This window comes from Aquarana catesbeiana, linkage group LG11 (assembly GCF_042186555.1).
Source record: "Aquarana catesbeiana isolate 2022-GZ linkage group LG11, ASM4218655v1, whole genome shotgun sequence".
NCBI lineage: Eukaryota > Metazoa > Chordata > Amphibia > Anura > Ranidae > Aquarana > Aquarana catesbeiana.
In genome coordinates, this window is record NC_133334.1 from 206,828,052 (window position 1) to 206,853,703 (window position 25,652).

Genomic DNA, 25,652 nt, shown 5'->3' on the forward strand with positions numbered 1-25,652 from the left:
TGACTCATACAGACAGCTCTCTGGTGCCTCTCCCTGGTTCTGGAAGTTGGAGAGCATTCTGGAAAATAGTAGGCGGAGGTTTGTAGGGTCGTTGTGCATATTTATGGGAGCTTAGCCAATCCCCAGGAGATGGGCCTGGCAGGGGACCAAGTGTACCCTTAAATAGGAATGAGTGATGCTGGGAGGGGAGTCAGGTGGAAGATGGAGAAGTGCTGAGGAGACTGTTGGTGGCACTTGAAGCAAACGCCCTAGTCTGGAGGGTGGAGGTGTTCTGCCTCGGGCCGGGGCTCAGGTGCTGGCCTGGGAGGATCCTAACAACAGGAAAAGCTTAGAAGGAGTCTTCCCTGAGAGGCAGCGGGAGCAAGGACAGGGTTAGTACTACAACACGTTACAGGGACTTACAAGGGGAAAGACTGCCACATGTAGCAAGTGTCTCTAGAAGATATAGGTGTGCTAGATAGGAAAATTCTGCAAAAAAAAAAAAAGCTTAGTTTAACCCACAAGTGCTATTTTTACCACTCCAATTCATTTATATTGGCTTTTGAAATTTACAAATGCAGTCATTTAGAAATTTGATGAAAGGTTTAGCACCTGGAAACACTTTTAAAATGTGCATTTTATATAAAACTATACAGAGCAGACCAACATGAAGGACAAATCAGGAGGAAAGAGGGACAGGGGGACTTTTGGTCCAAATCAGGGACAGTCCCTCGAAATTAGGGACGGTTGGGAGCTATGCTCATAGGGAAACATTGAATTTTACATGTGGTGCAACTTGTGCTCTCAAAGTCGGAGCGCTTGTTGCACCTATTTGAACTGGGCCTCAGATATGGATGTCAGAATCACAGCCATATAATCCCAAGCCACCCAATCAAAGGCTTTCTCTGCATTAGTGATGGCAAGCTGTGTCAAAGGCAGCAGAGAGGTCCAGGAGTAGGAGTACAGGGTAGTGTACATTGGTTTTAGCCATTAGTAGATCATTTGTGAGTTTTAGGCTAGCATTTTTGTGGATTAAGGGCAAAATGCAGACTGAAGAGAATCAAGAAGGTTTTTTAAGTGAGATGGTCGCTCAGTCAGTTGTAGACTAGATGCTCAAAGAGTTTGGGGGAAAAGGGGCGCAAGGAGATGGGGCATAGGTTGTTAAGATAAGCGAATAATTGAACATCCACTATGTAATTACTCTGACCATACTGAACTTGATTTCTCCTTCCACTCAGCGAATACCCTCTCTCTTTTCTACCTACATCTTCAGGTTGGGCTCTGTCACATGTGCGTTCAATTTTAAGACAGCCTAAAAGCACATTAACGCACCTATAGCGTTAATGAGCATTTAGGATGTGTTGTACAGGCATTCATGTTACGTCAGCAATACTTCTTAAATGGCCTGTTTAGGTTTTTTCTTTTTTTTTTATTACAAGGCCAAATTAGGAAATTAACACTTTTGACGCATAGCGCGTTTACATTGCATTTAAGGTGCAGTTGTGGTGCGTTGCAATAGAAGTGAATGGAGGCAGTTGCAAAGCATCCAACGCCTGCCAAACTCTGCAGGCAGTGTTATTTTTGCCTCATCGCAATTCAAAGCAATGCTAACGCTGCAGTGTGAACACCTCCATCTGCTCCTTATAGTAACAATTGTGTGGCATTAGTAGGTGTTCGGGAAGCGTTAAAAACACAACCCAACCACCTATTTTCAACACCTGTGTGAAAGAGCCCTGTGACACAATCTATGTTCTGCCCCCCTATTTGTTTTTTCTTTTTTCTTTTCCTTTTTATTTGGTTTAAAGGGGTTGTAAAGTTATTTATTTATTTTTTTTTAAATAACAAACATGTTATACTTACCTTCACTGTGCAGCTCGTTCTGCACAGAGTGGCCCCGAACCTGGTCTTCTGGGGTCCCTCGGCGGCTGTTTCAGCTCCTCCCCGCAAGCATTTACCACCTTCATGCGAGCTCCCTCGCACGGTGGTGAGTGCTTGCGGGCGCGCTCCCGTGATACAGGCGGCGGCTATAGCCGCTCGCTGTATCACTCGGCCCCGCCCCCCGGCGCGCCGCGTCATCGGATGTGATTGACAGCCGCGCTGCTTTCAATCCATCCACTGCAGCCAATCAGCGACCAGGCTGAGCTGCAATGAAGATGACGAGCACGAGCAGCGAAGATTCGAGGCGTCAGGTAAGTAAAACGGGGGGCTGGGGGCGGCGGTACTGTCAAAAGTTTTTTCACCTTAATGCATAGAATGCATTAAGGTGAAAGAATTTTTACCTTTACAACCCCTTTAAGGAAAAACTTTTAACATTGTTTCTAATATTAGTAGTGTCACTGGTGCACATGTGGGGCACACACGCATTGTACATCGCTGAAATCAAAACAGGAGAACAGTGGAATGATATGATCATGTTGTGTTTAAAATGACATTATTTTACATACATATACTGTACATATATTGCACAGTTACAGTTCTATAGATAATACATTCTGGGGGAAAAATATGGTATCTAAATATGGTATTTCTTTCATTAACAGGCGGCCTATACAAAGACGACTGTCCTATTCAGCCCATTATACCAGTATTTCTTATAATAACTGGTGTTGCACAAATAGTAGTTTCTGGCATTCTGCTTCTGAGGGCATTAAAGAAGTGTTATACTACCGTTTTGGACACAGCGATATTTTTATTCACATTTGGCTGGTTCATTACCGGTATGTTTCTTTTATGCATATCTAATATATGACATCCTGTTTTTATTTGATTACTTAAATTTTCTTTAGTGTAATTATATATTTTGAAACACTTCCTGTTTTAATTATTTTCTAGCTCAATTATACTAATTACTAATTATAGTGTAATCATTTTTAAAGCTTTGTTAATACAATTTTGGTTACTAAATATAGTGTAATAGTTTTAAAACATTATTATTGATTTTTTGATTACTAAAACTAGTGTAATAATTTTTAAACATTATTGGTTATGTTTGTATTGTAATAAGTTCCATAGTTACAGTTAGGTTGAAAAATGACACAAGTCCATCTAGTTCCACTAAAAGTTCTCAACTCTGCAGTTATTAACCAGTTAAAGACCAGCCGCCACAGTTATACTGCAGCAGGTTGGCTCTCCTGGGCAAATCTGCATAATGATACGTCGGGTGCGCGGCCGCCTAGGGGGCGTGCCCCCGTGCCCTGGCGCACCAGATTGGATTAGCTTCAGAACCGATCAGTCTCTAGGCCCAGGCCAATAACTTCTGGCCTGGATCTGGTGATTGGTTCTGGCGAATGAAATGCTTCCTCTGTCTGTGAGTTGTAAACACAGCCAGAAGAAGTGATGCCACCTCCCCCCATGGAGCCCTTTTCGGTTCCAGAGAGAGGAGAGAGGACATCTAAACGTGAGTTGCACCAACACTACACTGACACAGTACACATAAGCACATTTTTCACCCCCCTGTTCACCTCCGATCGCCCCCCCCCCCCCCCGTTAACCCCTTCACTCCCTGTCACTGTGTCACCAAGTGCAGTTTTCAGATTTTTCACTGATCACTGTACTGATGTCACTTGTGACACTAATCTGCGTTAGGGCAGTTAGTAGTAGGCCCAGGTAGCTTTAGGGTACCCCCCATTAACCCCCTAATAAAGGTTTAACCCCCCCTGATCACCCCCCAGTTAACCCTTTTCCCCCGTCACCAGTGTCACTAATATAGTGTACAGATCTCTTTTCTGATCACTGTATTTAGTGTCACGGGTGACGCTAGTTAGCCAGTTAGCTAGTTACTGTCAGGTTTTTATAGCGTCAGGGTACCCGTCATATATTACCGAATAAAGATTTAACCCCCGATTGCCTCCCCAGTACAGGTTTTAGTGTCAGTTAGGGTCAGCGTCAATCCCAGGCAGTGTCAGATTAGTGCCAGTAGTGCTAACACCCACCCACACACCATACACCTCCCTTACTAGTATAGTGTCTGAACGGATCAATATCTTTGATTTGATCAGAACTATAATAGCGTCCCCAGTAGTTTAGCGGGATCAGCCCAGATACCCGCTAGCACCTGCATTTAGCCCCTCCTCCCAGCCCACCCACATGCAGTATCAATCGATCACTGTCACTTACAAACCACAACACACATAACTGCAGCTTTCGCAAAGTCAGGCCTGATCCCTGCGAATGCTAACATTTAACATTGGTAGCGATTGAAGCAGTCGCTGACAACCAGTTGCTCTTTTGCCTGTGAGTCGCACTAGTTGTACCTGTAAATTCAGAGGCCAAAATGTCCAGACAGAGGTGCACTACTGAAGAGGCCTACACGTTGCTGAGCATGACAGATGAGAGCAATGGGGAAGCCACCTCACTGTCAGATTCAGGCTCAGTATACGAACCGGTAGAGAGCAGCAGCACCCTGACAGATAGCTCTGATGATGGAGTAGAGGTCCCTGCTAAGGTCAGGTGTACTTCTGTTGTTGAGGCGCAAGAACCGCAGGGCTCTCATATGGAGAAGAGAGCCAGTACTAGTGCCGTTCATCCTTCTGGTGAACTGGCGAAAACCAATCACTGCCTTCAGGATTTCTAAGGGTGTAAAATGGTGATTTCACTTCCTTACTACCCATCACAGTTTCGGAGGCCCTGAAATGTTAAGATATCACAACCCCCCCCCCCCCCAAATGACCCCATTTTGGAAAGTAGACACCCCAAGGTATTTGCCAAGAGGCATAGTAAGTATTTTGCAGCTCTCATTTGTTTGCTTGCTCCCCCTATTCTTCTTAGATTTCTTTTTTGTCTTGGCGCTCCGTGTTCCCTCGGGACTCTCAGCCAGCCTTGGGACACTCGGTCTGAAAGTGTCCAGCCTCCCCACATCCATAACATCTCTTCTCTCGTACTTGGGAGAAATTTGGCTTCCCTTGGCGAGTCCCTTGCTCTTGAACCTTGGCTTGGGTCTCCATCACTCGCATCAAGGCATGATACATCTGGGTTTAAGCTTGAGCTACCTGGGCCATCAGTTTAGTTGGCCCCAGTTCACTTACTGGCTTATTAGTGTCAGGAATGGCCAGCCCTGCCGGTTCAGATTCAGTTCCACTGTCTTCATCCGAGAATCTCATTTCCGTATGAACAGCTCGGGCCACCTTTTCTCCCTTTTTCCAGCAGTAGAACCCACTTCCCTTGTTCTTTTACTTTTCTCCTCTAATAGAGCCTCTTCTTCTTTCACTTCTCTTATCAATTCAGTGTATGTCAGCACCACTTTGGTTCTCTTCAGTAACAACTTTGGTACAATCGGGTGATTTGGCCTAACCCCTTGCAGAACCCAGTCTAGACGAGCTTGATCAGCATCCTTGGGATCAATACCCCTCTTAAGGATACTTTGGTGCAGCATTCTGTCTACTCGAGATATGTACTCAGACAGGCTCTCCCCTTTTTGCTGGTGAGTGTGGTTGAATTTGTACTTCAGGTCTGCGGTAGTTTCAACTCTTCCAAATACAGCATACAGGGCGTCTATATAGTCCATGACAACACAAGTTTTCTTCCCCATCCTCAGATTATGAACTACATCAGCCGCCGGGCCTTGAAGACTCTCACTGAGCCGATGTCGTTTCACAGCCTCTGAAACACTCCTTTCTTCCACTGCCTGCAGAGCCTGACTCATCCAGGTCTCAAACTCATCTTCCCCTATTGGAGTTGGTAACTGCCCTGAGTCCTCGGTAACTTTGGTTGGCATTTCCAGGGCTGTTCTTCACCAAACTATCAACGAGCCGGCTCATATCCGTGTAGAAAAGAGAGGAGGGACATTGGCCCCTTGAGAGTTGGCCCCCACCGGTAGTGGGCCCTTCTCCTGAACCCCTGCCGAGGACTGTCGCTCAGCAGGCTCTCCCCCCACTTTGAGTGGGATCACTCTAGCAATCACTCTTTCGGATAGATGTACCTCTTCCTTCTGGAAGCACACGGGTATCTCTTCTTGCCACTCCAGTAGTACTCGAACTGGATCTAGTTCATACTCGGTTTCAATGTCTACAATGTAGGCCCGGTGCCCTGGGGCCAGAGCTCTCACCCACTTTCCAATCTCGCTCTCAGTATGTTCACTTCCTGAGACCTATAGAACAGTGCTTCTCTCTATGTGAGCTCCTTGATCCCTGCCCCAGGCAGCCACAGCTACTGAAGCGGCATCCCATGCGGATTGTGGCTCTTGTCTAGGTTGGCTAGGGCCCGCTGCAGATGGCATCCCGGAGGAGCCCCCAAATGTAGCATAGCCCCCTTGGGGACTGCTTGAATTTACCTGCTTATCTGCATCACCATGACCCTGTGAACATTCCAGCCCACCTGACACTCTGGGTTCAGACATCCTTGCAACATCTTTGAGTAATAAGACAGCACTCAATATGTTTATATTCTGTTAACATTTGTGTTAACATTACTGGTATGCTTCAGATAAGATATAGTTGTACAAGAGGGGTAATGGTTCATCTGAGCTTTGGATAACAGCACCAGCTCAGTAGAATGATTCCCCCAGTAAAACAGTTAAGACAGTTGGCAACAACAGGATACTATATATACACATATGTACAATGGAATAGCACTTGAACATAACCTGAAAGGATAAGCAAAGTTAAGCATAGATTCTGGCAATACTTCTAGAAAGAGAAACCCAGGCTGGCCTGTTCAACCTTTGTCCTAATGAGAGATGAAGCTAAACAAGGGTGGTAATAAGGGCCCTTTAAGTAGCAATGATAGAATGTCCCTGTTTCAGATCTGATGGTCTTCACCGGCAGTCAGATCTCATTAACTGTATCCAATAAGGTGCAGTAACAGAATGGTAGTATATCTTGTGCTTACTGCAGCTAAAAATGCCTATGTACAGTGTTCAAATAGAAGTGCAGTGAAGTGTTCCCAAAGTATAGCTGTCTGTACACATTGTCCCAATAAAACAACCAAAGAAGGCTTGTAAAGGTGGGCAATTGCCCTCTCACCAATGACCAGGACGATCAAGCGCATTCCAGACAGGGACTCCCGAATAGACTTCGACTGCGGACCCGCTTGTGATGATCACCCGAATCTGGAACACGAAGCGTGGGTTGCTGCATGGTCAAGTTGGTGCTGGTCAGATGTCCGATGAACAGCAGGCAGCACTGTACCCTTTCTCGGTCAGGCAGGAATATTGTACACCCACGTGGTAGGCCGCGATCTCACTCTTCCTGCACAGAAAGATCCATCACAGACGAGGCACGGGAAGAAGGGAGACTGGGGCAGGTTTCTGGTTTCTTTTATAGACCTTCCCAGAAATCTCCCTGATAGTAGAAAATATCCCTGGGATATGTGGTCCGGGCGTATGGACATGCAGGGAATAGCCATCTGGTGGAACTATTGATCCCACACTCCCTTTGGTTGGGCTCACAAATATGATGTCAGTTTAGTAACACCAGGCACTAGAGGAATAATATAATATACAGATAGGGCAGGGAATAGGGATGAGCCGAACACCCCCCGGTTCGGTCCGCACAAGAATCTGCGAACGGACCGAAAATTTGCACGAACGTTAGAACCCCATTGACGTCTATGGGACTCGAACGTTCGAAATCAAAAGTGCTCATTTTAAAGGCTAATTTGCATGGTATTGTCCTAAAAAGGGTTTGGGGACCCGGGTCCTACCCCAGGGGACATGTATCAATGCAAAAAAAACTTTTAAAAACGTCCGTTTTTTCGGGAGCAGTGATTTTAATGATGCTTAAAGTAAAAAAAAAAAAAAGTGAAATATTCCTTTAAATATCGTACCTGGGGTGTGTCTATAGTATGCCTGTAAAGTGGCGCGTGTTTCCTGTGTTTAGAACAGTCCCTGCACAAAATGTCATTTTTAAAGGAAAAAATCTCATTTAAAACTGCTTGCGGGTTTAATGTAATGTCGGGTCCTGGCAATATGGATGAAAATCAGTGAGACAAACGGTATGGGTACCCCCCAGTCCAGGCCCTTTGGGTCTTGTATGGATATTAAGGGGAACCCCGCACCCAAATTAAAATAAGGAAAGGTGTGGGGCCACCAGGCCCTATATACTCCGAACAGCAGTATACAGGCGGTGCAAACAAGACAGGGACTGTAGGTTTGCTGTTAAGTAGAATCTGTTTGTAATTCTGAACGGGTACATTTTTTACGTGTTTAGCTCCAGCCAAAAAATCTTTTTTAAGCTTTTTGGAAAACATAGGGAAGGGTTATCACCCCTGTGACATTTGTTTTGCTGTCTTTCCTCCTCTTCAGAAGATTTCACCTCACTTTTTATCCCAATGACAAATGTTTTTTGAAAATTTGGGTTTTTTTGTGGAACAAGGATTGGAAAGCATCAGTAGAAAGGAGAAATGTTTTTCCCATATTAACTCTTACAGGAGAGAATTTCCCTTCCTAGGGGTAGATTTCATCTCACTTCCTGTTGTCTCCTTCCGTTTGCAAGTAGGAGTCGTTTGTAAGTTAGATGTTTGAAAGTAGGGGCCTGCCCTATATACTCAGCAGAAATTTGGGCCTTAGGTGTTGTTGTGGCCACAAGACTGTAAGCCCTCACAGGGCCCTGCTGTGAAATATTAGATCAAGAATTGTAATTACATTCCCCTGTTGAACAGGGGCAGAAAAATTGGGCCTTTGGTGGTGGTGGTGGTGGTGTTGGTGCCACAACACTGTAAGTCCTCACTCGCTCTTGGTGGGTGCAGAAATGGGCCCTGCTGTGAAATATTAGATCAATAATTGTAATTACATGCCCCTGTTGAACAGGGGCTGAAAAATTAGGCCTTAGGCACTGGTGCTGGTGCCACAACACTGCAACCCCTCACAGACACTCTAGTTGGAACGCAGGAACGAGCCCTGCTGCAAAGTATTGCATCAAAAATTGTAATTACATGCTCCTGTTAAACAGGGGCTGAAAAATTGTGCCTTAGGCACTGGTGGTGGCGCCCAGAACCAAAAATCTTCTTACAAGCTATCAGCGTGATGATTGAGGAGGAAGAGGATAATTACTCAGGGATAGTCACTCAGCATCAGCATAGGCAGTCTTTGAAGGGATCTGAGATTTCAAAAAAAATTATTCGGTTACATCAGCATCAGGTGCTTGGTAGCTGGTGGTGATCCAAGACTGATTCATTTTTATGAAGGTCAGTCGATTGACCGAGTCGGTGGACAGACGCACCCTGTGATCGGTTACAAAGCCTCCAGCAGCACTGAATGTGCGTTCCGAAAGAACGCTGGATGCAGGACAGGTCAGTAGCTCAATTGCCTACTGTGCAAGCTCTGGCCAGTGATCCATCCTCAAGACCCAGTAACCCAGAGGATTTTCGGTGGGAAAGGTGTCCAAGTCAGATCTTGCCCCTAGGTATTCCTGCACCATGTAAAACAGACGCTGGCGATGGTTGCTGGAACCGATCATACCTTGGGGCTGCGGACCAAAAAATTGTCTGAACGCATCGGTCAGACGGCCACCTTCTCCACCGCTCCTTCTTTGACTGACCGAAGCCTCAGCAACACGTTGTCCAGAAACAGGAGTTTGTAACCTCCCAGTCTCTGGGAACGCGTTGCACAGACCTTTCTGCAAGGCCTCCCGAAGATGTTTCATCCTCTGCTCCCTCTGCAATGGCAAGATAAGGTCCGCAACCTTACCCTTGTAACATGGATCAAGGAGGGTTGCCAGCCAGTATTGGTCCTTCTCCTTGATACCACGAATACGAGGATGCTTACGCAGGCTTTGCAGGATCAGGGAGGCCATGCAGCGTAGGTTTGCTGAGGCATTCGGTCCGGAGTCCTCTGGGTCACTAAGGACGACATGGTCCGCAGCCACCTCCTCCCAGCCACGTACAAGTCCGTGTTTTTCTTGGGACTGATCCCTTAAAGACTGCTGCTGATGTTGAGTGCCAGGCTCCACCTCCATACTGACACAATCTTCCTCCTCCTCCTCCTCTTCCTGTATGATCGGCGGGCACGCAGGAACACTGTCTGGATAAAGGGGGCCTTGAGAGCTAAGGAAGTCCTCCTCTTCCTGCCTCTGTTCTGCCTCAAGTGCCCTGTCCATTATTCCACGCAGTGTGTGCTCCAACAGGTGGACAAGGGGGACAGTGTCACTGATGCATGCACTGTCACTGCTCACCATCCTCGTGGCCTCCTCAAATGGTGACAGGACAGTGCATGCATTCCTGATCATGGCCCACTGGCGTGGGGAAAAAAAAACAAGCTCCCCTGACCCTGTCCTGGTGCCATAGTCGCACAGGTACTCATTAATGGCCCTCTGCTGCGTGTGCAGCCGCTGCAGCATGGCCAATGTTGAGTTCCACCTGGTGGGCATGTCACAGATTAGGCGGTTCTTGGGCAGGTTAAACTCCTTTTGGAGGTCCGTCAGCCGAGCACTGGCATTATATGACCAGCGGAAATGCACACAGACTTTCCTGGCCTGCCTCAGGACATCCTGTAAGCCCGGGTACCTGCCCAAGAACCGCTGCACCACCAAGTTAAGGACGTGAGCCAAACAGGGCACATGGGTCATTTGTCCCTGTCGGAGGGCAGAGAGGAGGTTGGTGTCATTGTCGCAAACCACCATTCCTGCCTTAAGTTGGCGTGGCATCAACCACCTCTGAACCTGCCCCTGCAGAGCTGACAGAACCTCTGCCCCAGTGTGACTCCTGTCCCCCAAGCACACCAGCTCAAGCACCGCATGGCATCCTTTGGCCTGCGTACTTGCGTAGCCCCTTGAACAGCTACGGAGCACTGCTGGTTCCGAGGACAAAGCACAGGGAGAGGCCATGGTGGAAGAAGAAGAGGAGGGGGTGGAGGAGAGAGGTGTGTCACAATCATTAGCATTTTGGAGGCGTGGTGGCGGAACAACCTCCAACACTACTGCACCTTGTCCTGCATCCTTCCCAGCTGCCAGCAGAGTCGCCCAATGCGCCGTGAAACTTAGGTAACGTCCCTGTCCATGCCTGACCATGAGTCAGCGGTAATATGCACCTTACCGCTGACCGCCCTGTCCAGCGAGGCATGGACATTGCCTTCCACATGCCGGTAGAGAGCCGGAATCACCTTCCGTGAGAAAAAGTGGCGTTTGGGTACCTGCCACTGAGGAACCGCACATTCCACAAACTCACGGAAGGGGGCAGAGTCTACCAACTGAAAAGGCAGCAGTTGAAGTGCTAGCAATTTTGCCAAGCTAGCATTCAACCGCTGCGCATGTGGATGGCTAGCAGCAAACTTCTTTCGGCGGTGCAGCAGCCTAGGCAGGGAAATTTGCCTGGTACAATCTGATGTCGGTGTACCAAAAGCAGATTGCCCACAAGTACTTGGCTGTGACACACCTAATGCTACACCTTCATTCCTCTCAGTGCAGGTCTCAGAGAGGACTGAAGGTATAGTGGGGTTGGAGATCTCAGCTGATGAGGAGCAAGGAGAGGTCCTTTTTGTTCTTTGGTGTGGGTCTTTTAGATACGCTTGCCAACGAACTGCATGGCAGGTCAACATATGTCTGGTCAAGCATGTGGTACCCAAGCGGGAGATGTTTTGGCCACGCGAGCTACGCTTGAGACATATGTTGCAAATAGCAGCGGTGCGATCTGATGCACTCGTCTCAAAAAAGGCCCACACCAAAGAACTTTTTGAATAACGCGCAGAGACTGCAGCGCCCTGCACATGTGGAGCTTTGGGGTGTGATGCAGTCAATGTGCTGCCCTAAGGCTGGCCCCTGGAGGGCATCCTGCCTCGTTGGTGATGTGCCGCCTCCTCTTCCTCCTCCTCCTCTCTCCTATCAGGCACCCACGTTGAGTCAGTGACCTCATCATCCCCTCCCTCCTCATCACTGGAGCAAACCTGGCAGTATGCTGCAGCAGGGGGAGCATGACTGCCAGATTGCTGTCCTTCTTGGGAACCCCCTCTGTCCATGCTCATGTTACTGCCTTCATCGAGCTCAGTATCATCATCAGAGCCTTCCAAACGCTGGGCATCCTCCTGGAGCATGTACCCAACACTGTGGTCAAACAGTTCGAGGGACTCAGGAGGACATGGAGGGGCTAGGGAAGGAGTCACTGATGACATTGAGCCGAGGGAAGAGGCCGCTGCTTTGCCAGACAAAGTACCCTGGGCATGGGTGAGAGAGGATGAGCAGGATGAGGACGGCTTGGTCATCCACTCGACCAAGTCTTCCGCATGTTGCGGCTCAACACGGCCAGCTGCCGAAAAAAAGGCCAAGCACGTCCCACGGCCACGTGCTGATGAGGATGCACCGTCTCCACGACCAGCACTAGACACAGAGCCTGCTTGCCCTCTCTTATTGGCTTGTGACTGTCTGCCTCTCCTTCTTGGTCTTCCAGACATACTAATGGCCTGTAGCTGCACTAAGCTGGGATATATATATATATATATATATATATATATATATATATATATATATATATATATGTACTGATACTGCAGCTAGCAAAATCAACTGCCTGCCTGTAGTATGAGAACACCACCAACCTTCTACAGGTAGCTTTAGCTGAACACTGTGCAGAGCTCGCAAAAAACTAACTTGTAGCTTTTTTAGCTGCCTGCAGTAGTGATAGGATCAGGAAAACACCACCAACCTTCTACAGGTAACTTTAGGTGAACACTGTGCAGAGCTCGCAAAAAAATAACTTGTAGGTTTAGCTGAACACTGTGAGGTGGACGCACCACACTAACTTGTAGTTTTAGCTGAACACTGTGAGCAGGACGCACCGCACTAACTTGTAGGTTTAGCTGAACACTGTGAGCAGGACGCACCACACTAACTTGTAGGTTTAGCTGAACACTGTGAGCAGGACGCACCGCACTAACTTGTAGGTTTAGCTGAACACTGTGAGGTGGACGCACCCCACTAACTTGTAGGTTTAGCTGAACACAGTGAGCAGGACGTACCCCACTAACTTGTAGGTTTAGCTGAACACTGTGAGCAGGACGCACTGCACTAACTGTAAATAGTCTAGCTGCCTGACTGTGGTACTAATAGGATCAAAAGAACACCAGCAATTTTCTTCAGGTAGCTGTAAATACTGTAACAAGACAAGCCTGCCTGTCAGTAAGAAGATAACAGGAACGGATCTAGCTGAACACTGTGAGCAGGCCGCACTGCACTAACTTGTAGCTTTAGATGAACACTGTGCAGAGGTCTCACTACACTAACTTTTAGGTTTAGCTGAACACTGTGAGCAGGACGCACAGCACTAACTTGTAGTTTTAGCTGAACACTGTGAGCAGGACGCACCGCACTAACTTGTAGGTTTAGCTGAACACTGTGAGGTGGACGCACCGCACTAACTTGTAGGTTTAGCTGAACACAGTGAGCAGGACGCACCCCACTAACTTGTAGGTTTAGCTGAACACTGTGAGCAGGACGCACTGCACTAACTTGTAGGTTTAGCTGAACACTGTGAGCAGGACGCACTGCACTAACTGTAAATAGTCTAGCTGCCTGACTGTGGTACTAATAGGATCAAAAGAACACCAGCAATTTTCTTCAGGTAGCTGTAAATACTGTAACAAGACAAGCCTGCCTGTCAGTAGGAAGATAACAGGAACGGATCTAGCTAAACTGAATACAGTGTATATATATATATATATATGCAACACCTGGGATGCATATATATACACAATACACTGTAAGTGCAGCTAACTGACTGACTGTTCTGCCTAATCTATCTAACTCAAATCAAATGACACTGTCTCTCTGTCTATCTCTTTCAATGCCGGAACACACACTACACAGGGCCGCTGTGCAGGCGGCCTTATATAGTGTGGGGCGTGTACTAAATCCCCTGAGCCATAATTGGCCAAAGCCTCCTTGGCTTTGGCCAATTACGGCTCTCTGTTCAGACGGTGCTGTGATTGGCCAAGCATGCGGGTCATAGTGCATGCTTGGCCAATCATCAGCCAGCAATGCACTGTGATGCCGCAGTGAATTATGGGCCGAGACGCGCCACACAAATTTGGCGCGAACGGCCCATATCGTTCGCAATTCGGCGAACGGGCGAACAGACGATGTTCGAGTCGAACATGGGTTCGACTCGAACACGAAGCTCATCCCTAGCAGGGAATAACTGTTTGTTGCAATTGCAGTCCATATTGCTACATATGCATTTTAATGAGCCTAGTTTAACCATTGCAGTGCTTAAAAAAAGTACAGCATGCTGCCTTTTTTTGCACCTAAACACAGAAAATCCTGTCTATTTAATTTTGTAAAAGGCCAGGATGAAACTGAACTTACCCAGGATTGCTTATTCCTGCTCATTACTAACCAATGGGCAGTATTCTATGAATTGAAGGAATATATGCATTGGGAAGTACAGTTAAACATAGAAACCCTTTATTTCCTTAAATTATACCACGCATAATTCTTACAATTTGGAGGGAACAATGCAGTTCCTAGTGAAGAAGCGAGAATGGATGTACAAGATAGTACTATAATAGTACTTGATTAAAGCTGAAACTTGGGCAGAAGTATTGACACATATTTGTAAAGGTCCTTACTTACCCTAAAGTGATACTAAACACACACTGCTTAATTAACATGGTCCTTTCTAGTTCTGTAGTTCTAGTTCTGTATGTTGATGGCACTGTAATTATTTTAATGGAAAAATATGATCCAAGTTCCTTTTTTCTAATCAATATACAGCTGTCACATGACCCAGTTCTTTCCCAGCCCGTTTGTAGGGAAATGGTGGCAGGAAGAGCTTCTAGTCCTCTGTTGCTGGTCACGTGTTAAAAAAAAAAACAGCCTTGGGGATACAGAGTAAAAATAAATAACAACAATAAACTTTAATTGTCATACACATTTACAAATATATTTTTGAAATTAAATCTTTATTAATTTTGGCATCGCATTGTGTGGGCAGAGTTCTGTTTAGCAGTTTAGTGGGCATGGAGGAGGAGGAGGGGGGAGAAGAGAGGGAGTGGGATATCATTTACCACTGTGTATAAGCCCACATGTGTTTCTATAGTCACATGGGCTGCTCAGATGTAATAGGGTTAGGAACCATAAAACAGGCAGAGACAGAAAAAAATAGTTAAAATCACACCTTTAATGTAATAGCAAAAATAGCAACAGGAACGTAGTCAAAAACAGAAGCCAGAGTGGGTAATCAGACAAGTCAGGCTCAGGGAACCAGAAGTCAGTGTTGTCGGTAGCAAGAATCAGAAGAGAAGTCAGCCAGGCCTAGTCATACACAGGAGCACACTGGAGATGTTGACCATGCGAGGGTGTGGAGGGAATGGGAAAAGCTGTTTAAATAGCCTAAAGGGGCTGGCTGTAGGCTGGCCTAATGAGGCAAGTAATGGTAACCATGTGAGTCACTGTGGAAACAATGAGTGGCTGGTAATTAACTGACAGCTGAGCAGCCTCTGTGCACTGAAGAAAGAGCTGCTAGTAAATAGCAGGAGCCCAGTCTGACTGTACTCCCTCCTCAATGACCCCTCCCCCTCAGGTGGGCACCAGGCTTGAGGGGAAAACATTTATGGAAAGCACAGAGGAGGGCAGGAGTATGTACATCCAAGGGTAAGACCCAAGAGCGTTTCTCCACACTGAAACCCCTCCAATGAACAAGGTATTGTATGCAACCATGAAACCTACAGGAGTCAATGATAGATCGTATCTCATATTCCTCATGGTTTTCAACCAGAACCGGGTGAGGGCGTGGTACCGAGGTGGTATAGCTGTTGCACACCAAAGGTTTTAATAAGGAAACAAGGAATGCGTTGGAAATGCGCATGTTGGAAGGAAGATCTAATACGTAGGCCACCTAATTAATTTAACGGACTATGCGGAAAGGCCCAATATACCAAGGCTCCAGTTTTAGTGAGGGAACACTGAGTCAGAGGTTCCAATAAGACAGCCAGGCCTTCTCCCTGATTTGGTAGGAGTCCCACAAGAAGGTGTCGGGTGTTTTATTCTGAGCACACACGGGACAAGCAGCTACAAAGGTGATTACTTCAGCATGGAGACTAGGCCACCAGAAATATTGAGACATAGACCATTTGAGATGATTCTTCCCTGGGTGCCCAGCTGCTTTAGGAGAATGATAGGTCTGGAGCAAAGCATTGTGGAGATTCTCGGACACAAGGCAGCGGTTATGAGGTTTTTCAGTAGGATAATGGATCTGAAAGGCCAGATTACTCTCACCCAAAGGTGAAGTGAGACTAGTGCAAATATTAGCAGTAGGAACAGACTCCATCTTGGAAGAGTAGAAAAACTGCTGCGACAATGCATCAGCATTTATATTCTTCGTTCCGGATAATAATGAGACTATGTAATTGAAGCTTGACAGAAAAAGGGCCCACCATGCCCTTCTGGGAGATGAGTATTTTGCCTCAGACAAAAATGTGAGATTCTTATGGTCAATCAAAATGAGGACCAGCACAGTAAATTTAGGCATGGCTGTCAGCCTGTTTCAAATTTGGCTCAGGGTGAGTGATTCAGGGAGGCTGCATGTCTCATCAGGCAGCACCTCTGGTACCTCCCCCTACTTGCTGGAACCTTGGAGAAGTTTCCAGAAGAATGGGAGGGAGGTTAGTAGGAGCTGCCTGGAGTATTGAGGAGGGCCCCAGCCAATACCCAGCAAATGGGCTGACAGGGGGTAGGCCCTTCTTAAATACTCAGAGTCAGGCCAACAGGGGCAATGTGGAGTTCGGGTGGAAGCTGGAGATGGAGTGTTGACGAAGCTGTCGGAGGCCTTTAAGGGTAGCCCCCTAATCTGGGGGGGGGTTCACCTCAGGGCTGGGGCTCAGGTGCTGGAGGGATCCTCTCAAAACACATGGAGAAGTCCTATCCAGAGGCACGTGAGCAAAAGTGAGGACAGCAGGAGCCACCAAGCATGTCCAGGAGATCCCCAGGGAGAAGATAGCTGGGTGGCTGGTGAGTGAGACAGTCTGGGAGGACTGTGGGAAGTAGCCAGGAGGGCTAGTGAAGGGGGCAGCTGCAGCCAGGTGGGCTGGCAGTGCCTGAAGAGGTGATGTTGGGATCAGTAGCCACAGAAATACAGCTGGACACTGGTATTTTCTCTACACAAAAAAAGGGGCCTGCAGTCCTTGCTTGTAAAGGGCTGTTACTTGATTTGGCTGAGTGCCTTGCCAGATCCCTTAAACAGTGTTCCAGCTGAGTTTTTTCTGCAAGCAAGTGATGTGCTGGAGGAAGAGGAATGTATATAGTTAGTTTCCAGTCAAGTGGACATCCCATAATATCCCTATCCCCATTCAAGTTTATTAACCCCTAAATAAAAAAAAACAAAGTTGCTGGACTGTTTTCCTGTCTCAAGTGAGCCTATGGAAATTCGATGTGTCTGGATGTGCGCAGGATTCACCAGCGGCTCCAATGGGAGATGCTCTACACAAGGTATTCATAGTGTCCAGTCCTAGTATTGAATGCAATTTTCCATTTGTCTCCCTCCTTAATTCAATCTTATTTTATTGAGACAGAAAAATTAGAATAGAAGAATTGTACAGTATACATATATGTCATTCAATATCACATAAACAGAAATATGCATTCGTATAACACTGGTGTCGAACCGTCTCATGGTTTAGGTAATTCGTGAGCTTCGGTTGATTTGGTGTGGTATATAAGCCTGTATACCTACAGCGTCTAACCTGGTTTATTAAGGTTAGGTGAGCACCACTATCTACTCAACGAGCGGTGCCCACTCATTACAAGTAGGCTAGGGCTTTTGTTGCTGTGCTGAGTACTTTTTCTCTGAGGGGGAAGCTCTGTGTGTGCCACTATTCCGGTCTGATGAAACTAGAGATTATGATTTAGGTGTTGTCACCTTTTAGCTTTTAGCGCGACTTTTTGATTTTTATATGATTTATGGTTTACTACTTTTTAGTCGCAGCTTATACTAATTAGTGTAAGCACAATATTTGTTTGTTTTTTACCTTTCCAGTTTCTGTATTTTTTATTGCTGCTAGCACTCATATTATTGTACAGTTGGCCCTCACTGGGTTGGCCGCAACTGTTCAAACCCTGCTTATGGATATTTTTGAGTTCAGAGCCACCAGGGTGGTTAATACCGAAGGTGTCTTTGAACCCTATAAGAATGGAGACAGCGATATTGGGGGACTGTTTATACGATTAAAAAACTTGGTTGTTTCAGAGATTCATACCCAATGGGATATCGCTTTTCTAGAAACTTACGTTAAGAAACATATGGTACCTCGAAGCCTTAGGTGGGATGTAGGCCCCCAGAAAGGAGAGAATGATTTAGAAGGCTGGTACAAACACTTTAATGAAGCGGGTATCAGTCTCCTGAGGTTCCTACTCGAAAGAAAGGCCAGTAAACTAGCTAGACTCGATGAGGAAATTAAGCAGATTAAGGATAAACTCACCCCTTTCCAAACGGGAGAAGAGTATTTGGACAGATCCAAAGGCTTGCTTAAACTTTTTGAAAAAGAGGATAGAGAACAAAAAATGAAAAAAAGGAAGAAATTTAATAGGGATTTAGCGGACTATGAGTCTCACCTAGTATTTGAATGGCAAAAGAAATTATTTGCCGAACAAAACGGGGAGGCCACCCAAGTGATGGACATTACTCCATCTGTCGATAATCAGGCCACGACTAGCATTCAGAAGGGCCCATATGTTGCGAATAACTATGTTGCGGCACCGTCCCAGGGGCCACGCATGCTCCCGGGCAGGGCTCAATTACCACCCTCCCAAAAAATGAATGTTAGACGCTCTCCTATTCCTTATCCGCATTCCAGCCAAGCTGGGTTGGGTGCACAATACACTCAGGAGGGACCTTTGCCTCAACAGCCATATAGACATAGTTCACCACACCGAGGATTCCAACGTGGCCGGGGAAGAGGCAACATGCGAGGCCCACCTTCAGCACGGGGGCGTGGTAGTGTTTCTAGAAACAACACTAGTTACAACTATTACACATATAATGGGCATCCACAAGGAGGCCATCCAGACCAGCGTATGTCTATCCCACCCCACCTTCGAGGCCCCGGATACGTCTGCCCCAACCATTATGGTGAACAACCTGTAGTTCATTATGAGGATAATTGTAATACTGATTATAATGTACCAGTTCAAAATAGTTTTGCACCTCTGGGGGAGATGAGGTACCCAGAAGGGGATTTTCACCAACCACCCCCTGAAATTAGGGAGGGCAACGGCAGCTCTGGAAGGCAATATGCCCCTCGTCTCACTGAAGATACTGAAACCAACCAGTCTTATCAGCCTGGATATCAGAACTGGGATTTTCCCAGGGCCAATCAGGGCATAAAAAGACTGGTAGAACTAAGAGAGGAACTAGAGGGGGGAGGCGCATTAAGTCCAAAAAGACCAAGGACATAGATGGCAATGGAATTTTCAACCTTAGTTCACAAGCCCTGACTGACTCTGAGATCAGGGTTCTGGACAAAGGTTTAAAATTTGCCCCACCCCGGAACATCAATAAGTTCCAAACGTATATGGACATTCACAAATACGTTAGAAAACTTAATATCCAAAGGTATATGGCTTCAAATTCCGCTAATCCCTCTAGAATTGTGAATGATGGCTTTTCTCACTCAGGTTTGTCCAACGCGTCTTTGTTTAACCCCCCTGGTCATCTCTCTCCCTCTCTTAGAGTCTTTAGAGACTTGACCTTAAAAGAATTGGACGGTATGAATGTAAAACTCGTTAGGAATAAGAAGGACATTCAGTCTGGCATTGAGTCTTTGTGTAATAACAAACAACTCGTCATCCGCCCTGTGGATAAAGGGGGTGGGATTGTCATTCTGAATAAGAGTGATTATATGCAGGAAATGTACCGTATTTTAGGTGATGACACGACCTATACTCGGTTACCATCTAATCCTAACGCTACTTATAAAATGGAGTTGGAGGTTCTGGTTACTAGAGGCCACAGCTCCGGCATTTTGAATAGTAAGGAAAAGTCTTTTCTGATACCCAGGGCACCCAGGGTACCGGTTATTTACTATTTACCAAAAATACATAAGAGTCTTGTTTGCCCCCCGGGACGTCCCATAGTCAGTGGGATAGATTCCATCACGTCCCGGGTGGGCAAATACATAGACTTTTATTTGCAACCATTGGTACGTACCATGAGGTCCTATGTTAAAGATACTCGTGATGTCATCAACCTCCTCTCGAACCACGTACCGAGGGAAGGGATGTTGCTGGTAACGGCTGACGTTACCTCCCTTTACACGGTTATCCCCCACCAATTAGGTTTGGAGGCCGTATCGGACCATCTCCACCGATTGTCCAATCTCCCGGACGAACAAATTCGATTCATTATGTTATTGTTGGAATTTGCGGCAACGCACAATTTCTTTTGGTTTGACGGGAATTATTACTGTCAAGATAGGGGGGTTGCTATGGGGGCGAAATACGCCCCTAGCCTGGCGAATCTTTTCATGGCCAGGTGGGAGGAGGATGTCGTCTATGCCCAGCCAAGGCCTCAGGTGGTCTTGTGGGTTCGTTACATAGACGACATCCTCCTCCTGTGGGATGGCATAGCCTCTGATCTATCTGAGTTTATGTGCCTATTTAACAACAACGATAGGGGCATTCAGCTCAACTATGAAACTAGTCCAGAACAGATCAACTTTTTAGATCTCACCATTTCTATCAGTAACAACCAGTTTGTCACTTCTACATATTTCAAACCGACCGATAGGAACTCCTTTATCCCCCATGACAGCTGCCACCATGCTTCATGGCTCAAATCTGTGCCTAAGAGCCAGTTCCTTCGGCTTAAGCGGAACTGCACAGACGTTGCCACCTTTCGGAATCAGGCACAAATCCTGACTCAGAGGTTTGTCGCCAAGGGTTATTCCCCAGATTTTGTGGCTAGTACATTGGATCAGGTTGAGAAAGTGGACCGTAAGGATCTACTCGTGGAGCGAGTTAGGGATCCGGTGGACGCTTCATTTCGTTGCCCTTTTATCACTGATTATTCCTGCCAACATTTTAGGGTTAAACGCATTATTAATAAATATTGGCATGTCCTCAGAAATGATAGGGTGCTGGCATCTATGTTGCCAGTCAAACCGCAGGTGGTGTTCAGGGGGGCACCTTCACTTAAGGACAAAGTGGCACCCAATATTTTTGATCCCCCAATTTCGAGGCCTAGTTTCTTTTCTGAGCTGACAGGATATTTCCAATGTAGGAGATGTCAAGTTTGTTCGCTGAATGGATGTAGGAGTAGAAGAACGATGAATTTTATTTCCACGTGTACACGCAAGTCCTACACCATTGAGCCCTTCATTACATGCTCTACCACGGGAGTAGTTTACTTGCTGCAGTGCCCGTGTGGCCTGCAGTATGTGGGCCGTACTAAAAGACCCCTGCAGGTGAGATTAAACGAGCATATTAATAATATCAGGAGAGGGTTCACAAAACACTCTGTGTCAAAACATTACCTGACAGCTCACCGTCGAGACCCCACAGGTACTATTTTTTTGGGGATAGACAAGTTTAAGCCCCATTGGAGGGGGGAGTGTCCTGGTACGTAGCATCTCTAAATTAGAGATGGCCTGGGTTCATAAATTGAAGTCCTATACCCCCTTTGGTCTTAACATCGATGTAGATGTTAACGCCTTTATAGACAACTCTTAGGGAAAAGGTTTTTTGTCACCATTAGTTTCTTTTTATTACTTTATTTTCCTTTTTTTTAAAAAGTGCAATGAGTCAGTCTTTAATGTTATATGTTGAGTTTTTGATTTGCTGTTTTTGGAGTGCCCTCTCATTTCAGGGAAACGGTTTCCTAATTTTATGAAGGGAAGGAAAGGGAAAAGGAAAAGGGGAAAAGAAAGAAAAGGGAAAGAAAATTAAAATTTTTTTTTTTTTGCTTAGGTTTTGACCCATTCTTTTACTTTTTATTTCATTTTATTTCTCAATATAATATATATCATACTTTTTTAATATATTTTTTCTTCATATTTGAGGTCAAAATTATGAATTGTAGTGCACCTGTTTCCGTTACAGAAACATGTGCACGTAATAGATATTACTTATTTATACATGCAGCCCTTTAATTATTGTTTCAACCCACCAATCTGTTGCAGCATTAATCCTGCAATTTTTTGGCCATATATGTTTGGTTCTGATAGTTTGGATAAAGACGTTCTATATATTTGCTTTTTGCCCCAAATATCCATCACTAAGGTAACGTTTTGTCTTTGCCCATACTGTTTCCCTTAGACAAGATGGCGCTTTTATTCTGTTGTGGCAATGAGATGTTGCTGATGTGTCTATATAAGCGGTGCGTCGGGACGCTGCTCACATCCCGTGACAACGTCCTGTTGTGACGAAACGTCGTAGGGAGGAGGAGCTACGTCCCGACGACACCGTGATCCACACACCCGGAAGACACGGGTTACCTTGGAGCCGGCCGGCTTTTTATCACATGTTTTAAACTACATTGTTTCTGTAAGTGCAACCTTTATCTTTTATTCAATAAATCGCTGGTTTTTATGCTATGTGGAGCACTTTGTTTTTTACATGGTGACATTTCCCTATTTGCTGAGGCTGTTTGGAGAGAGTCCCTGGATTTGGACGCTGAGTGCCTACTTTAAAGATCCCTGGCTGGGGTTGCAGCCATCCGCCCCCTGGGTCTCCTGTAATTAAGAGACCATTTCTATCTGGTAAGAGGCAGCAATTTTTCCAAGAGGTGGAGGTCTGTCTACGCACTCTATTTTTTCACCACAGCAAGATCTTGTTACAATATTTCACAGAGCACTTGGAGACAAGCCATTTTTCATGCATGTTAATTTAACACGGATGGACTTTTATCAATACTGTTTTTGTTGAGCTATAGATTTGTTTGGGTTTATTTTCTTTTAATTTTTTTATTATTTTCCTATATCAATTATGATTTAGTTTTCATGGTTACAGATTTGTCACAATATTATTCCTATAGATATTTTGAGATACTCACCTGTCATTGATTGGGTCATTCAATATTGATTTTTCCACATGGACATAGTTTACAATATCTGTGTCCCATTTATTTAACAGTATTTTTAGCTTTGTTTATTATCACAGTGTGTATGTGCATTGCTTAGCACTCCTATTATACTTATACACTTAGTGATTACTATTCACCCTCATATTCCTATGAGGTTTTCTAGGCATTTGCCTGTTGTCACCTTTTAGCTTTTAGCGCGACTTTTTGATTTTTATATGATCGTGTAACACTAACATTTAAAGGGAAAGGAGAAAAAGATAGAGAGTGGGGATAGTGGGGTCAAGGCAATAAGGAATGTAGAAATTAAGAGAGAGACATTTTAATCACACACATAGGTTGGACTTGATGGACTTGTGTCTTTTTTCAACCTCACCTACTATAACATTCCACTCTGGCTACACAGGTGCATCGGTGGAGTCCTCTGAGGCCCATGGAATAAATTCTGAGGAGTAGCAAAACATAGACCATGAGGTCCAGGTCTTGGAGAATTGCTCCTCTTTACCCGTTTCCTGCGACAACATTCATTCCAATCTATTAATTTGGTCCACTTCAATTGCCCAACCCCCCAGGGAAGGCATGCTCGTCGACTTCCAATGTCTGGGGAGAACCGCTCTAGCAGCCGCCACAAAGTGGCGCAAAACTTCTTCTTTGACCGATTTAAGCAGTCCAGGGAGCAATGATTGCAGAACTACCTCAGGAGAGGGTGTGATTGAGGTCGTCATGAGTCTGCAGTACAAGTCGAGGATCTTCTGCCAGAACCTCCGGACAGGGGGGCATTCCCACCAAATGTGGAGTAAGGTTCCCTTGGATGACAGGCAATGCCAGCAAGTATCCAGGAGTGCCGGGTTTATCCAGTGCAAAGTCGAGGGGCATCTGTAACAACGGGTCAACAACTTGAATCCTTTTTCTTGGGCTTTAGAGGCTAAGGATATTTTGTGAGTCAGAATGAAGCTCTTTTGCCAGTCTACAGGTGAAATGGAGTGCCCCAAATCTTCCTGCCAGGCCTGTGTGTATGGGGGGAGGTCAGGATTATAAACCATATGTATGAGAGAGTATAGTTGAGAGGCCACATGTGTAGGGGGGGCGGTCTGGAGCAGCATGCTCTCCAAGTCTGTTAAATCAGTAAGTATATCAGGCAGGGATGGGAAGGTGCGAATGAAGGATATCACCTGTTGCCTCTGCAGTCAATGTGTTGAGGTATAGGAAGATGGGCCGGAGGGGATATCATGAATCAGAGAAGAGTCTGATCGCAGGACTTGGGCAAGTCGTCTGTGGTCCTCCTTACACCAAGGTCCAAAACTCGCTCCCTGTAGGGCCGGTGGAAAAGTCGGGGTCCCAAACAGTGGAGTCATGGGTCCTTTCAGAGAAGATAGGGTCTTGGAGGAATTAATTTGGGTCCAAATTTGTATGGTTTGTCGTGTGAAGTCGCTCAGGGGTATCCCTCCTTTCAGGAATTCGGTAGGCGTCCACAGTAAGGCGCAGAGATCTATCAAATTGATATGACTTTCTATTTGTACCCATAATTTGGTGGAGGAATGATGGAACCAATTAAGTATACGTGTGAGTACTGCTGCCCTATAGTATATAGAGGCATCTGGAGCTCCAGCTCCGCCACGAATCTTGGTGAGCGAGAGAGTCTCATAGCGTATCCGAGGATGAGCCCCTCCCCAGATAAAGGAGGAGAATAGTTGGCGGAGCTTCTTAAAGAACCAGGAGGGTATGGAAATGGGAATTGTCTGAAACAAATAGAGAAACCGAAGGAAGGACGTCCATTTTTAGGACATTCACCCTGCCTAGCAACGATACGTGTTTCTTCGTGTAATTTGAGAGATCCGTCTTGGTTCTGTGGGTTCTGTGGGTATTTGAATTCTGAGGTAACAGGTGGAAGTGGAACCCGTTTTAAAAGGATACTTAGTGGAGATTTGGCGGAGGGCCTCCTGGGACAGTGAGATGTTCAGGATTTCTGACTTAGTATGGTTCACTTTGAAATTGCTCAGCTTCCCAAACCTCATGAATTCCCGCATTATATGTGGTAAGGATAGATGGGGTTGGGTTACAAACATAACAGGTCATCTGCAAAGAGAGCCAGTTTGGAATGAGTGGGACCTATCGATACACCTGAGATGTTAGGGTTATTGCGCAAGGCAATTGCCAGGTGTTCCATGACCAGGACATAGAGAAGGGGAGATAGAGGACAGCCTTGTCGTGTCCCGTTATGGATGGAAAATGTAGGTGACAATGAACCATTCACCTGAATTCTAGCAGAGGGAGAGGAATAAAGGGACATAATTTGGGATAGCATTTTGGGGCCCAGACCTATCTGCTTCAGGGACATCTGGAGGAATTGCCAGTCGACCCGGTCAAATGCTTTTTCACCATCGATCATCAAAAGGCATAGAGGGACATCATGGGTGCGGGCATAGTGGGTAAAAAGCAGGGCTTTCAGGGTGTTATCCCTTGCCTCGCGACCACTTACAAAACCCACCTGGTCCAGGTGTATGAGGCGGCGGAGCAGCGGCTGCAGTCTAGTGGCTAAGATTTTGGCATATATTTTCAAGTCAACTCCAATTAACGATATGGGCCTATAATTAGCGCACATAGTAGGGTCCTTATCTGGTTTTGGGATAATGATAATGTGGGCTTTGAGTGTTTGTGGAGGAAACGCTGAGCCTTCCGATAGGGGGTTGAACACCTTTGCCAAGAAGGGGTCAGTAGGGGGAGCAAATGTTTTGTAAAATTTA

General features: G+C 46.0%; 1 protein-coding gene across 1 annotated transcript in view; it reads left to right on the forward strand.

Moving 5' to 3' along the window:
* The window catches only part of LOC141112392 (transmembrane protein 272-like), a 190,469-nt gene that overhangs the window by 75,735 nt on the left and 89,082 nt on the right, over nucleotides 1-25,652 (forward strand). The window contains exon 4 of the mRNA XM_073605195.1: nucleotides 2,520-2,696. Within this exon, the coding sequence (XP_073461296.1) occupies nucleotides 2,520-2,696 (177 nt within the window). The remainder of the gene's footprint in view (nucleotides 1-2,519; nucleotides 2,697-25,652) is intronic.